This window comes from Manihot esculenta, chromosome 6, assembly GCF_001659605.2.
Source record: "Manihot esculenta cultivar AM560-2 chromosome 6, M.esculenta_v8, whole genome shotgun sequence".
NCBI lineage: Eukaryota > Viridiplantae > Streptophyta > Magnoliopsida > Malpighiales > Euphorbiaceae > Manihot > Manihot esculenta.
This window is the reverse complement of record NC_035166.2, coordinates 1,513,018-1,526,538: the sequence shown is the minus strand read 5'-3', so window position 1 is coordinate 1,526,538 and position 13,521 is coordinate 1,513,018. Positions and strand designations below refer to the sequence as shown.

The following is a 13,521-nucleotide window of genomic DNA, read 5'->3' as shown; positions in this document are numbered from 1 at the left end:
AATGTGGTTATTCCTGCTTTCAAGTGGAGAACAGCTGGTCAATTGGCATTGCCTTCAGATCTGAATGCTCACTCTTCCTAGTTGTAGTAAGAGAATTACTTATGTTTAAAGCACATCCTGCACGAAGATGGCCTCATGACCTGCACTTTAGAAATAAGTTTATGTTTGGTATATATGTTCATGTCTATTGTCAATATAATTAAATTGTTCAGGAGAAATTTTTGTATACACTCGGTTCACCAGACTACAGTCATAAAACTTTCATGCAAGATTTTTCTCAAGCATGTGGTGCTAGGGGTGAGTATTTGGTCGGTTCGGTTCAAAATCGAACCGAATAAATCGAAAATTGAAATTTTAGTGTTTATGAAAATCGAACCGAATCGATTTTGGTCAGAAATCGAATCGAACCGAACCGATCTGATTCGATTCGGTTTAATCGGTTTCGATTTTTAATAATGTTTTTATTTTTTACACTATTTTTAATATTTTAAATTTTAATTAAAATATTTTAATTTTAATATGATTTAATTTTTCTATATTATTAAAAAAATATTATTATTACTAATCGGTTCGATTCGATTTTTTAGATTTTTTTCTGATCAAAATCGAACTGAACTGAAATAATCAAAATTTTTGAAATTAAAAATCGAATCGAACCGAAATATATAAAAAAACGAATTAAATTTTCAAATTAGTTCGGTTCGGTCAATTTTTTCAATTTGAAACGAGTGAAAGTTAAGTCAGCCTTTTATCATGGTTACAACTTGTAATTATTGTTGCATATGACATTACTCCTTGATATTAGAAAAGGTGTATTTTAGAATTTTCTTTATTATTTAATTGTAATTAAAAAAAGTTAATATATATATATATATATATATATATATATATATAATTAAGCAATATTAATAAAATTATTAAAATTTAGAAAATTATTTTTATTTTTGAAAGGCTTAAGTTGATTTTTGGAAAACAATTTAATTTTTATTTTGATAAAAAAGATTTTTTTATTTATCAATTTTATAAGTATTTTAAATATTATATACTATAAAAAATATTTTCTTAAAAATATTCATGGAAAACAAATGGATAATTTTATTTTTTTTTTCAATTATTTTAAGTGATATGTAAATTAATGTTTATCAAATTAAAAAATTATTTTAAATGTGCAACTCTTGTAATATAGTTAATCAAATTATATTTTATTAATAAAATTCAACTGTACAATATCAAATAGTATTAATATAAAGAGAAAAAATATAAAAAAAATATTTTATACTTTCATTATTTTTATTTCAAAATATATAATTAAATTTATATTAAAATAGTATTTATAATATCATATTGTTAATAAATAGTAATAATTTTTTAATGCACTTAAAATTTATTGATATAATAATTAAAATATAATAATTAATTAAAAAATAAAAATATAAAAAAATCTATTATCACTTATTTTTATTTTAAAATTTGTAATTTAATTTATATTAAATTAATATTATATAATTTTTAAATTAATATTTTTATTTAAAAATTTTGATTTTTCACTAATGATTCTCTAACAAATTTAATAAATATTTTAAAAAGAATCCACTTATTAAATTATATATCAAGAAATACAATATTTAATAAATATTAAAATCATAAATTGTCACTTATTTAGAAATAAAAACTCTAAAATGATAGATAAAAAACAGAGGGAGTAATTTTTTAAAAAATTATTATTATTAAATATAAATAAAATTAATTTTAATTTTTTATCCTATGTATTTAAAAAATAATTTTTTGCCGCTATTTATCTTTTGATATTTAAAACAGTAAAAAATTAATTAATACAAAATATTTTTTTGATAAAAAAATAACTTTTACCTTTTCAAAAAATGTTACTTTTTCCAATCATAAAAATCTTTTTTGTTACATAAGTTTATAAATTTTTTTATTTTAAATTACAATTAAAAATAAAAATAATTTATTTTCTTGTAAAATATTTCTTATCAAAAAATATTTTGTAAATATAACTTATTTTCTATAAAGAAGGTAACAAAACGGCCCAAAAAAGAAGAGACAGCCCAAGCTCAAATCAAGAGCGTAACCCTAACTGATCCCCCCAGGTACGGTGCTATAAAAGCTTAGCCTTGCCCTAACAATGGAATTTTAACTGCCTCCTCTTCTCCTCTCCTGTGGAACAACCAGGGTTTTGTAGAGCCTAACCACGATGGTATGCCAATCTTCATTTTCTCTCTACTTCAGTTTCTACTATCTTCATATTTTCTGTTTGGATGTGTTGAAATTACATATTAATTTTGTGATTGCATCTACTTCTGTGCCTTTTTTAATGCTCATCTGGGTTTTGCTTCCGACCCATTAATGGATTCTGGTATTCGAGTGCATATTCTTTTGGGTTTTCTTTTCTTTTGGGGTTAATGGGTTGATGTTGATAAAGAAAGTTCGATATGAAATGGATGCTTGCATTCGGAGTAAACATTGTATGTGTTTTTGCCATCAAGGGAAGGGAAGGTTAGTGTTTTGAGAAGCTATGGTATGAGCGGAAGTGTTTAAAGTGATTGCTGATATCTGGCAATTGCTATTGTGTGATTAGAGCTGCGTTGGATGATGGATCTAGCAACTTGTCAGCAATTCTTTTAGGGATTCTTTTAAAAAAATTTCTTTAAACGTTATACTGAAGAAAATTGCAAATTATTGTTTGTATTGGTCAAATGGTATGTAAGGTGGTTTTTTCAGTGTTTGCTCTGTACTGAAGAATTATGTTTTGCCAAATTGAAATTTCACAGTCTTGCATTCTATTCAGATGTAAGCTTTGTCAGAAAATAGAAAAACAAGTTTTAAATCATGTGTGAAGATATTGAATTTAGGTTAGCTTTTCTGATGATCACTTTTGTTTTGTAGGTGAACGTTCCCAAGACAAAGAAAACATATTGTAAGAGCAAGGAATGCCGAAAGCACACTTTGCATAAGGTCACACAATACAAGAAAGGTAAAGATAGCCTTGCTGCACAAGGTAAAAGGCGTTATGATCGTAAGCAGTCGGGTTATGGAGGGCAGACAAAACCTGTTTTCCACAAGAAGGTATAGTTTAACAAACTTTTCTCTTGTTTGAACATGATTGATCTTCATGTCAGAAAAGCCAAGTAATAGCGATTGGATCAGACTTGATCATTAAATAGTGTGTTTTTCTTAACAGGCCAAAACTACTAAGAAGATTGTTCTGAGGTTGCAATGTCAAGGTTGCAAGCATGTGTCTCAGCATCCAATTAAGGTTTGCCCCCGAGTAACTTTTTTCCTTGCCCTTTGCTTTGGTCATTCATTTCGCCTTTTTGTTTAACATTCATCTATTGCTTATTGTTTATGCAGAGATGCAAGCATTTTGAGATTGGTGGAGATAAGAAGGGGAAGGGTACTTCTCTGTTCTAAATGCTATTTTATGGTTATGTTTTGGTTGTGATTCACTGTTCAGACATTTAAGCTAAGGCAAAATCTAGAATTTTTCTTCACTTCATTTTGTGTGGTTAAAGTGCTGTCACGCTACTTCATTATGGTTGTTTACAATAACCAATTGTCTTCTAATTAGAATTAGTGAGCTATTTTGATTGAGCTATGAATGATTCCATCCTACTTGAATGAGACATGTTTGAAGTATTTCTTCTGACTGAGCACATGGTTGAAGTAAGCTCTTATATATTAACATACAAATCTGATAAATTTCTGGGCATATTTGTTCTCTTTTTGGTACAAACTAATCAATTTCTTATTGGTAATTAGAACTAGCTTGAGCCAGTGAAGCCCATGTGATGAAAGTTAAACATCGTTATCCTAGGATTTGACACCCACCATGCCAGAATAGACGGCAAGCGAATCACCCATGGCTTGAAACCTCCAGACCAGAACATGCTCGGAAAGCATAAAAGACAACCCAAACAACTAACAAGGACATGTAAAAACACATAGTTAAAGTCCAAACTCGGCGGAGACCACCCCAAAAAAATCTGATATCTGTATCCATTGAATTAAAGGGCTCAAGACATCCAAGCTGAAAGCCTCATGCACAAGGAGGAGACTCGAGAGAGTTCATAGTCTATCAAAAGCCAGTAGAAGCATGGGTCCTTGAGCATAGCAGTACATTCCCTAAAATATCATCGTCTAACGAGTAAACCCTCTTAAATTGCCAAAATATCAAGCTTCCAAATTAAAAATAAATAAAAAAACAAGAAAACACAAAGCCAGTACTGATCAGTAAAAGAAATCCTTGTTTCTTGCAGCCTTGTTTCTTGCAGCTTTGTTTCTGACAAAACCAGCAATGGCCAATTAGTTGCTGGCTAATAGACAACTTAATTTACAAAGTTTGTAATAATATAACCTGAATTGGCAGCTGTTCAAAAGGAAAGAACAAAGAAACGTACCATCCTGTTTGGAATATATATTACAATCTACAATAAAATAAGAGACCAACGGATTAAACTAATTCAAATAATTTTTTAAATTTACTTTCCATCTAATATGAATTTTTTTTTAATAATATTTTTGAATGCGTCAAACGTACAAAAGTAAAGAAAATATTTTTAAAAAAATTATTCTTTAAAACACATGAGGCTTAATTTGACAATTTTTATTGTTAATTATTTTTTATTATGTTAATTAATTATTTTAAATAAATTGAATAAATTATATTTTAATTTCTAAGTTATAGCGTAATTAAAATCAAACATTTAAATCTCAAAGTTTTAAATTTATCCAATTGAAAGTCTTTTCCTTCAATCTAATACAAAATAACAAAAATACTCATCTCCATTCTGTTTTTCTCCATTATATAACTATGACTTACAACCACCATAAACTCTTATCTTCAACCGGCAAATTATTAACATCTCTATTTGCAAAACTCAATCATGCAAATGTGGATTGGCAATAAATTCAATCATGCAACATTATTTTCAAAACCTCATCTTTTGAAAGCTAATCTTTGTGGCTTAATAAAGAGGAAGTGAAATGGAGATTTGGAAATAATAAAGTGCTTCAAAATCCTATTATTGATCACATTTCTCCAACTCCAATTTCTAATGCAATTGCATGCAAATCGATTAGTTAAATTCCTAGATCTTTTGTTTATATTTGCTTATAAGGTTATACAATAAAAGTAGGTGGAGGTGGGTTTATAATAGCTTAAGGAAGGAAACAACCGTAACCATGCTAATGGGTTTGTTTACAAAGGCTACAAATTCATGGGCAAGGCACTGCCCAATTCACCATTCTATATGGGATGGCTATGGAGAGAGCATTGTGGGGTGATATTTTGTAAGTGGTTCTTTTTAAAAGCCATAGATCTTAAGAGATAGAATTCTTAATATTTTATTAATTTCTAGAGAATTTTTTTGACTGGTTATGCTGTGGAAAAATTAGTTGTTGAAGATGATGAGGGCTTTCATCATTAAAAACCAGATCACTTGGTAAGGAGAGAGGAAGGGGTATTACTGATAGTGAAATGATTTTTCTCTCTTTTTATCGTATTTAAATACTTGAATAGCGGATTTTATAGATGAAGAATTTTTTATTTGAATGGAATTGTGTTCGATTCTAAAAATAGAAAAATTAATGCATTAATTACACTAAAATTTAAAATTAAAATATAATTTAGTCTTCAATTTGAAAAGGAAATGAACAAATAGTTTTTTTTTTTTTTTTGAAGTGGGCCATATTTTCTCATTGAGGTTGTGTACTAATAGAAAATAAATCAATAAATAAGAAAATGACATTATGAATTGATCTACAAAATGTTTGTTGTGGAGTGCCAATCATATGAAACTTCCCCAATCGCTATATGATGAGTTATGGGTTTCCTTCATGCATTCTTCAATTTAAAGGCCAGATTTCTTTTTTCTTTTTTTTTTTAAAAAAAATATATATATATTTTTTCAATTTTTACTAGAATTTTGACCATCAGATATTTTTAAATATCTTATCCAATTAAACTCTATCAAAATGGTTTTGGCAACTTTAGATCAAGTTCAAGTTTTATATAATATAAATATTTTAAATAAGATAAAAATTTATACATTTTTATATATTTTAATTTAAAATAAAATAATAAGAACATTAAAATTGTAAAACAAAAAATAATTAATTTTGAAAAATATAAAATTAAATTAATTTAGTTATTATTCGAATAACAATAATTTAGTTTGTGATGAATTCATATGATAAATTTTACTTAAATTTAAAATAATATAGATATTCAAAATAATAGTCAAATTTGAATTCTAGTTAAAATAATTTAATAAAAGAATTTTTTCTTAAAAAAGAATATTTTTTAATTTTAAGATATAATATAATTTTTTTACAGATTTTTTTAAAATAACTTTTTTAAAATTCCCACGTCACTTTTATTTCAAACCAATGTCGGATTAAACGGTAAGAAGAGAGTTTAGAGGTGGGGGGTGGTCCCATGGATGAAGAAGCATGGGAAAGCCATTTATGGTAAAGATGAAGTGGTGAGAGGTTCACGTGGTAGGCCTGGCTGGCTGAGTAGTCACCTTCTCAGTCTACTCATGGACTTATCATTTGAAGCCACTGGAATGGGCTTTCATTTCTTTTTTTACAGTTTCTACACTTTTCTTCTTTCCTTTCAAAAAAAAAAAAATATTTAAATTATAATTTATTAAATATTTAATTTTATAAAAATTATAATGATTAAATATAAATAAACTATATAATTGATAATTTATAAAAAAAATAATTTTAACTTATTACTATATATTAACAGATTTGCTCAAACTGTTAAAACAAAGTAAATTATTTATATATTTGAAAACTGTTAATTTTGTTTTTAATTAGCAACCGTGTATTTTTGAGATATTTGATTTCATTTTGCTTTAAGTTTTTTTTAAATATTAAATATAAAATTATGTTATTATAATAAAAAAATCATAAAATTGATTTTTCTAATTTTAAAAATTCGTTTTAAAAAAAATTCTCAAAATTAAACAAAATAAAAACAAATAATATCAAACAACATTTTATAGTATTTTATTTTAAAGTAAACAATGAAAATGAATTTAAAGCATTCAAAAAGTGCAAAAGAGATTAAATAAATTTAAGAAATTAAGAGATATATATATATATAGGCAGTCGGTTTGATTTAAAATTGAATCGAACTAAATAAATTAAAAATTAAAATTTTAGTATTTATAAAAATCAAACCGAATCGATATTGATCAAAAATCAAATCGAATCGAATCGATCTGATTTGATAGTTTAAATTTTTAATAAATTTTTTATTTTTTATTATTTTAAAATTTAATTAAAATATTTTAATTTTGATATAATTTAATTTCTATATTATTAAAAATAATATACTATTATCACTAATCAATTCAGTTTGATTTTTTTAATTTTTTTATTAAAATCGAATTAAATTAAATTAAAAATTTTAAAATTAAAAATTGAATAAAATTAAAATAAATAAAATATCAAATTAAAATTTTAAATTAATTTAATTTACCCATTTTTTTATTTATATCGAATACTCTTCCGCTAAATAAAAAGTTATGAATTGGGACCTAAGTAATAGGAAATGTCAATTTCAAGAATTAAAAACCTCGGTGGTGTGACTGTGAGCATGTGATAATGAGAGAAGATAAGAGGGAATTTTTTTTTTTATAAAAAAAAAAAAAGAAAAACTATAGAATTGACAAGAGAATAAAGTCTGAGTCTTTCAGAAATAAGCAGTGTTAGCAGTAGCAGTTTAAACTCATTAATTTATTGTACTGCTTCTGCCACTTTAACTCAGTTTCCCCATTCTTTTTCACTTTCCTCTTAATTATCTTCATCCATATCCTATTTTCAATCCATGTAGAATTTTGTAGATTTTACTCCTGCAAATTCAACTTCTCAAATCACCTTCATGTTTTCTATGATCCCATTAGAAATTATGTGTTAAGTTTTAATTATGAAATAGTAATTAATTTTGACCGTTTGAATTTTGATGTTATGAGATCAGAGGAAATAAAGTTTTCATCAAACGAGTTAGGCTTCTTTCTAATAGGTGGGCTCTCGATCCATCCGACCTATTTTAGGCGCGGATTGAATAGAATATTAATGAGTTTTAATCCTGTCTCGACTTCAGGTTCAGTGGTTATCAAATTTGAATATTTCTCATCACATATTTGATGAATCTTAGAATAAATAGGAAGAAAAATTTAAACTCAATTTTTTTTCTCTTTCTAAATTATATAAATAGAGGAAGAAGAATCAAATTACCCTTTATTGAGAAAAGCTCTATAAAAATTGTATATCAACTGTTAATATATGATTTTTGACTGTAAGAACTAACTGCAACTGCAAAGTAAATAAGGTTTATAGTAAAAATAAAATCAAAAGGCAACTTTAGGACAAAGAAGTCAGTTTCTCAACATTAAGCAGGGAAAAAGACAGGAAGTTGAAGGCATTCAAAACATAGGCAGAGAGAAAGAAAAAGAGAGTAAATTAAGAAGGAAAGGGTTAGCTCAGTCATAAATATAGCATGCAAGAAGATACCCTTTTATTAACCCTCTTAAGATCTCCATCCAATTCCCACAAAAAATCATCATTTCTACAATTACCTTTTCTCTGAGACACAATATCAAACACCTGGTGTTTTCAGCCATGAGCACCAAGAAATCTAGCAGGAAGATGAGGGGCTTCATGTGCCAATCTACAGCAGCAACTGCAGTTTGCAAAGTGGGTGATCCTCGCTCGGTGATCATACCAAGAAGGCCTGAAAAATCCCTCAAGCAGCTGCTTGATAATTCTTCTTCATCATCAACAACATCAAGATTATTAATGAAGAAGAATCGTGATAATGGTGTTAAGTACTCTAGACTTGTGGATTCTCCAATGAAGCTTATTCCACCTGCAGCTACTAACAGAAACAGATCACTTCTGATTTCTTCCATCAAGAAATTAGACATTAATGATAATAATAACAGCCAAGAAAACAGACCAAAGCAACCTTCACTGGCTTCATCTGATCAAGTTTTCCAGGTTTGATACTTAACTTTCTCAACCCTTTTGGCCTTTTCTTTTCAAGTCATTATATATTTTGACTGTTCCATTGGTAGATCAAGGATTTCCCTTGTTTCCCACTCTTTTGATTTAGTTGAAGCCTGCAAATCTCTTGGTTTTTGTGTGAATAATCCAATAAAATTTGGTTTTTTGTTTCCCATTTATTCATGATCATGGGAATAATCTTCATTAGGTAAAACTGTTATGAACTTTGACACTATCATTATTAACATAAACTAGATATATGTAATGTAGATCTTTTATTAAAACAATAAATACACTAGAACCTAACACCTAACCAGGTGTTGAATTCGAATACTAGATATAAAATATTTTTTTTTTATGAAACTAATAATTAATTAATAAATTTTTTTATATTATAGAAATTAAATAATAAAATATTTAATAATTAAAATTAATAAAATACCTGAAATTTTATAAATATTTTAGTATATTTTTTTTAAAATTAAAAAATTAATTAATAATTTTTTTTTTTTTATATTAGATGACAGATATGAAGATGCATGAAAAGGGAATATTTGGCAAGCATGTTTGCTTGATACATCACATGATAGCATGAGAAAAAAGACATTATTATTATTATTATTATTATTATTATAATTTTGTGTGTGTGATGTTGGATAGTATTATCCAAAAATTAATTATAAAGAAATAATTGATATATTCGGTCAATAAGTTAAGAAAAAAAATTGAAAGGGGAGATGATGTGTTGTTAGGACCGAGTACTATTCGGTTTAAATTGAAAAAATTGATTGAAAAAATTGATTGAATTAAATTTATTTAAAAATTTAGTTTGATTTTTTATTTATTTTATTTTCATTCGATTTAATTTTTAATTTTAAAAATTTCAATTATTTTGATTTGATTCGATTTTAATCAGAAAAAATGAAAAAAGTTGAACCGAATCAATTAATGATAATAGTATATTATTTTCAATAATATAGAGAGATTAAATTATATTAAAATTAAAATATTCTAATTAAATTTTAAAATATTAAAAATAAAATGTAAAAAAAAAATTTATTAAAAATTCAAATCGAATCAAATCGATTCAGTTCGATTCGATTTGTAACTAAAATCAATTATGTTCTATTTTTATAAATACTAAAATTTTGATTTTATTCGGTTCGGTTATGAACCGAAGTAACCGTACACCCCCTAAGGTTGATGTCTCCTTAGCAATTAGGGAATATAAATGTTCTGGACATTATCTCAACAACCATGCATTTACAAGTATATGCTGCCAAATTTAGCTTTTATATCTACAAATGGGAATCAACCCATAATGAAAATTTAATAATTAAATATAGTTGAGAAATTTAAAATAATAATTCAATAAAATATTTTAATTCAACATTAAAATAAAATTTTCATTTCCTCATATTTATATGTTTTGTTTAAATTTATTATTCTAATTAATTAATGAACATATATTCATCAAATTTGAATATCCCCATCCAAATATATTACTAGAAAAATTTTAATTTAAATATTTTACGAAAAATAACATATCTTGTATGATTTTTTTTTTCTTTTTCTTTTTGTAGAAAGTTGTGATGCGAGTTTCTCTTCATTGTCAAGGTTGTGCCGGCAAAGTGAAAAAACATCTATCCAAAATGGAAGGTGAAATCATTCTCTTTCTCATTATATATAGCTTTTTATAGGACAAAATTTTTTAAATAAATTCTTAAGAAATTATATATAATTTTAATTTTTTAAAATTAAAAAAATTATTTTATTTTATATCAAATAAAAGAATTGCTAGAAAAAATCTATTAAATCAAATTCTTATTAAATTCTTGATTCTAAAATTTTAAATAAAAAATAGGCTTTGATAAAATTTAACTCTCTCTAAAATTAGCTAAAAAAGGAGGAGTCTTAAAAAGGCACATTACTCATATCTCGAACTATGGGGTGAGCAGTATTCAGTTAAAATTGAAAAAATCGATCGAACCGAATTAATTTGAAAATTCGGTTCAGTTTTTTATTCATTTCGGTTCGATTCGATTTTTAATTTCAAAAATTTCGGTTATTTCGGTTTGGTTCAGTTTTGATAAGAAAAAAAATCAAAAAATCAAACCAAACCGATTTAGTAATAATAATATGTTATTTTCAATAATATAGAGAAATTAAATTATATTAGTATTAAAATATTTTAATTAAATTTTAAAATATTAAAAATAAAGTATAAAAAATAAAAAAAATATTAAAAATTGAAACCGATCAAATCGAACCAAATCGAATCAGACCGGTTCAATTTGATTCAATTTTTGATTAAAATCGATTCGGTTCGATTTTTATAAATACTAACATTTCGATTTTCGATTTATTCAATTCAGTTCAATTTTGAACTGAACTAAACCGACCGAATACTCACCCCTATCTCAAATTGACATGTGATTCAACACACTTTTCACATTTAAAATTATATGAGAACGTGACATATTTATAAAAAAATTAAAAATTAATTTTTTTAAATGAATTATATCTGATTTAAATTTAACATAATATTATAATCTTTTTATCGATATTTATTTTTTTATCAATATATTATGCACTAATATATAATCGACTAGTATTGAGTGCTGAGAGGTAGGTTGAATTCTACATCAATTTATGATAAAGGTACTGTATTGTTCAGATTCAGACACATTTTTTCAGTGTAAGTTAAGTCATTGGTTGAATTTTTACTTTGGAAGTCGATGAAAATGGGCTCAACTAACTTCATTTGGCAGGACATAAAATTTAATGCTGCCTAAACAAAACGGCAAGTAGTTTATGCCCCACAATATTTAATGTTATCAATTTTATAGTTTCTACCATATTTGGTGGGACTTTACACTATGAAAAAAATTATTATAAAAAAATAATTATTACACATAATCCATTACATTTTGATTAATGTAATGATCACAATATTTTTTTATATATTTTTTTCTAAATATTTTGTGGTTTGATTTTGATGTGTGATTAAATATCGATATATTAATATTAGTAATTTTGTTATTATTTTTTAAAAAAATTTAACAAGAAATTTGTGTGTTTATGTGTAGGAGTAACATCATTCAGCATTGATCTAGAGACAAAGAGGGTGACTGTGATGGGTCATGTGTCACCTGTGGGTGTACTTGAGAGCATTTCAAAGGTGAAACCAGCTGAGTTTTGGCCTTGCTCTTGAATTATTAATTACTCTTAATTAATTAAGCTCATCTTCATCTCCTACCTCCTTCCAATTAATTAATTAATTAATTTCCTTTGCTTTAATTAATTAGGTAAATTGTTCAACCCAGAATAAAAATTTATTTCAACTGTATTATGTGGATATTAGTTGTTATTAATTATTTTTCTTTTAAAAAGGAAAAAAAATATCATAATAATAATTTTTTTTTTCAGTACCATGCGGATATTAATTTGAATGGGTTTTAGATTGAGATTTTTCAGATGTGTGGTTCATGAGCCAGTTTCATTTCATATCAAACAAACAAACACTCCAACGTTTCTTTCCTCAGTTACCGAAACTGATCAAATCCCATTTCTTTCCTCAGAATATCAAACAAACAAAAATTACAAAATTCAAATCCCAAATACCAAATTCAATCATAAATTTCACCCAAATACAGTTTCTCAGTATTTCAATCTCATAAAATAACACAATTTAAATAAAAACTCTCCAACATTTAAATTCCAAATCAAACATAAAAGGCCTGTATTTCAATCTAAAAAATAACCTAATTAAATTATAAAAAATACCAAAAATCAATCCGATAAAAATTACCAGTTGAAATCCCAAAAATTTGCAGATTGAATTGAATGTACGGTAAATCTCCAGCTGAATAAGTTGAATCAATGAGCATCGGCAGCGAAATGATCCATCGATTATTGCGAATGAGTAATCGAGCTAATCTTTGCTTCCAAGAGTGAGAAAATGGACAGAGCCAGTGTAGTTGGGTTAGGATTGAAGGTGTTTGGAAGGGAGTGATGGAGCCGCTTTGTCTTCTTTGTTATGAGAAGATGGTGGAAATGTAGTAGAACAATTTGGTTCTAATGGAGGGGTAAAGGGAAAGAGAAAACACACACATAAAAAAATAAACTGGAAGGAGAAGATAATTTTATACTAAGTTCCCAGGAGTGATTGTAAAGCCCCATAAAAATTTTAAGCTAAGAGAGGAAAAATTACAAGAGAGGACGATTTTTTATTTTTAATTTTTTCTCTATCATTTGGTTAATTTTTTTAATAAAAAATAGATTGAAGGTGGGTAAAAGAATTAAATTATTAATGAATATAAAAAATAAAAATAATTTAATAAATTTTTAAAAATATAAAAATTAATTTATAAATAACAGTAATATTTAGATATTACATCATAAATCACTCTGAATTATAAGATACAAAGTTTGAATTTATAATATAATAATTATAAGATAGTAAAGTGAAATATTAATATA

At 25.9% G+C, this 13,521-nt stretch overlaps 2 protein-coding genes across 2 annotated transcripts; both read left to right on the top strand.

Moving 5' to 3' along the window:
- Nucleotides 1–2,062: 2,062 nt before the first annotated feature.
- On the top strand, nt 2,063–3,616 carry LOC110616836 (60S ribosomal protein L44). The gene is made up of 4 exons (XM_021759333.2): nt 2,063–2,218; nt 2,908–3,087; nt 3,203–3,277; nt 3,373–3,616. The coding sequence occupies exons 1-4, from the start codon at nt 2,216–2,218 to the stop codon at nt 3,430–3,432; spliced, it is 318 nt and encodes a 105-aa protein (XP_021615025.1). The 5' UTR covers nt 2,063–2,215; the 3' UTR covers nt 3,433–3,616.
- A 4,817-nt stretch (nt 3,617–8,433) lies between these two features.
- On the top strand, nt 8,434–12,295 carry LOC110617079 (protein SODIUM POTASSIUM ROOT DEFECTIVE 1). Its single transcript, XM_021759682.2, has 3 exons — nt 8,434–9,033; nt 10,623–10,698; nt 12,129–12,295. The coding sequence occupies exons 1-3, from the start codon at nt 8,656–8,658 to the stop codon at nt 12,251–12,253; spliced, it is 579 nt and encodes a 192-aa protein (XP_021615374.1). The 5' UTR covers nt 8,434–8,655; the 3' UTR covers nt 12,254–12,295.
- Nucleotides 12,296–13,521: the final 1,226 nt, after the last annotated feature.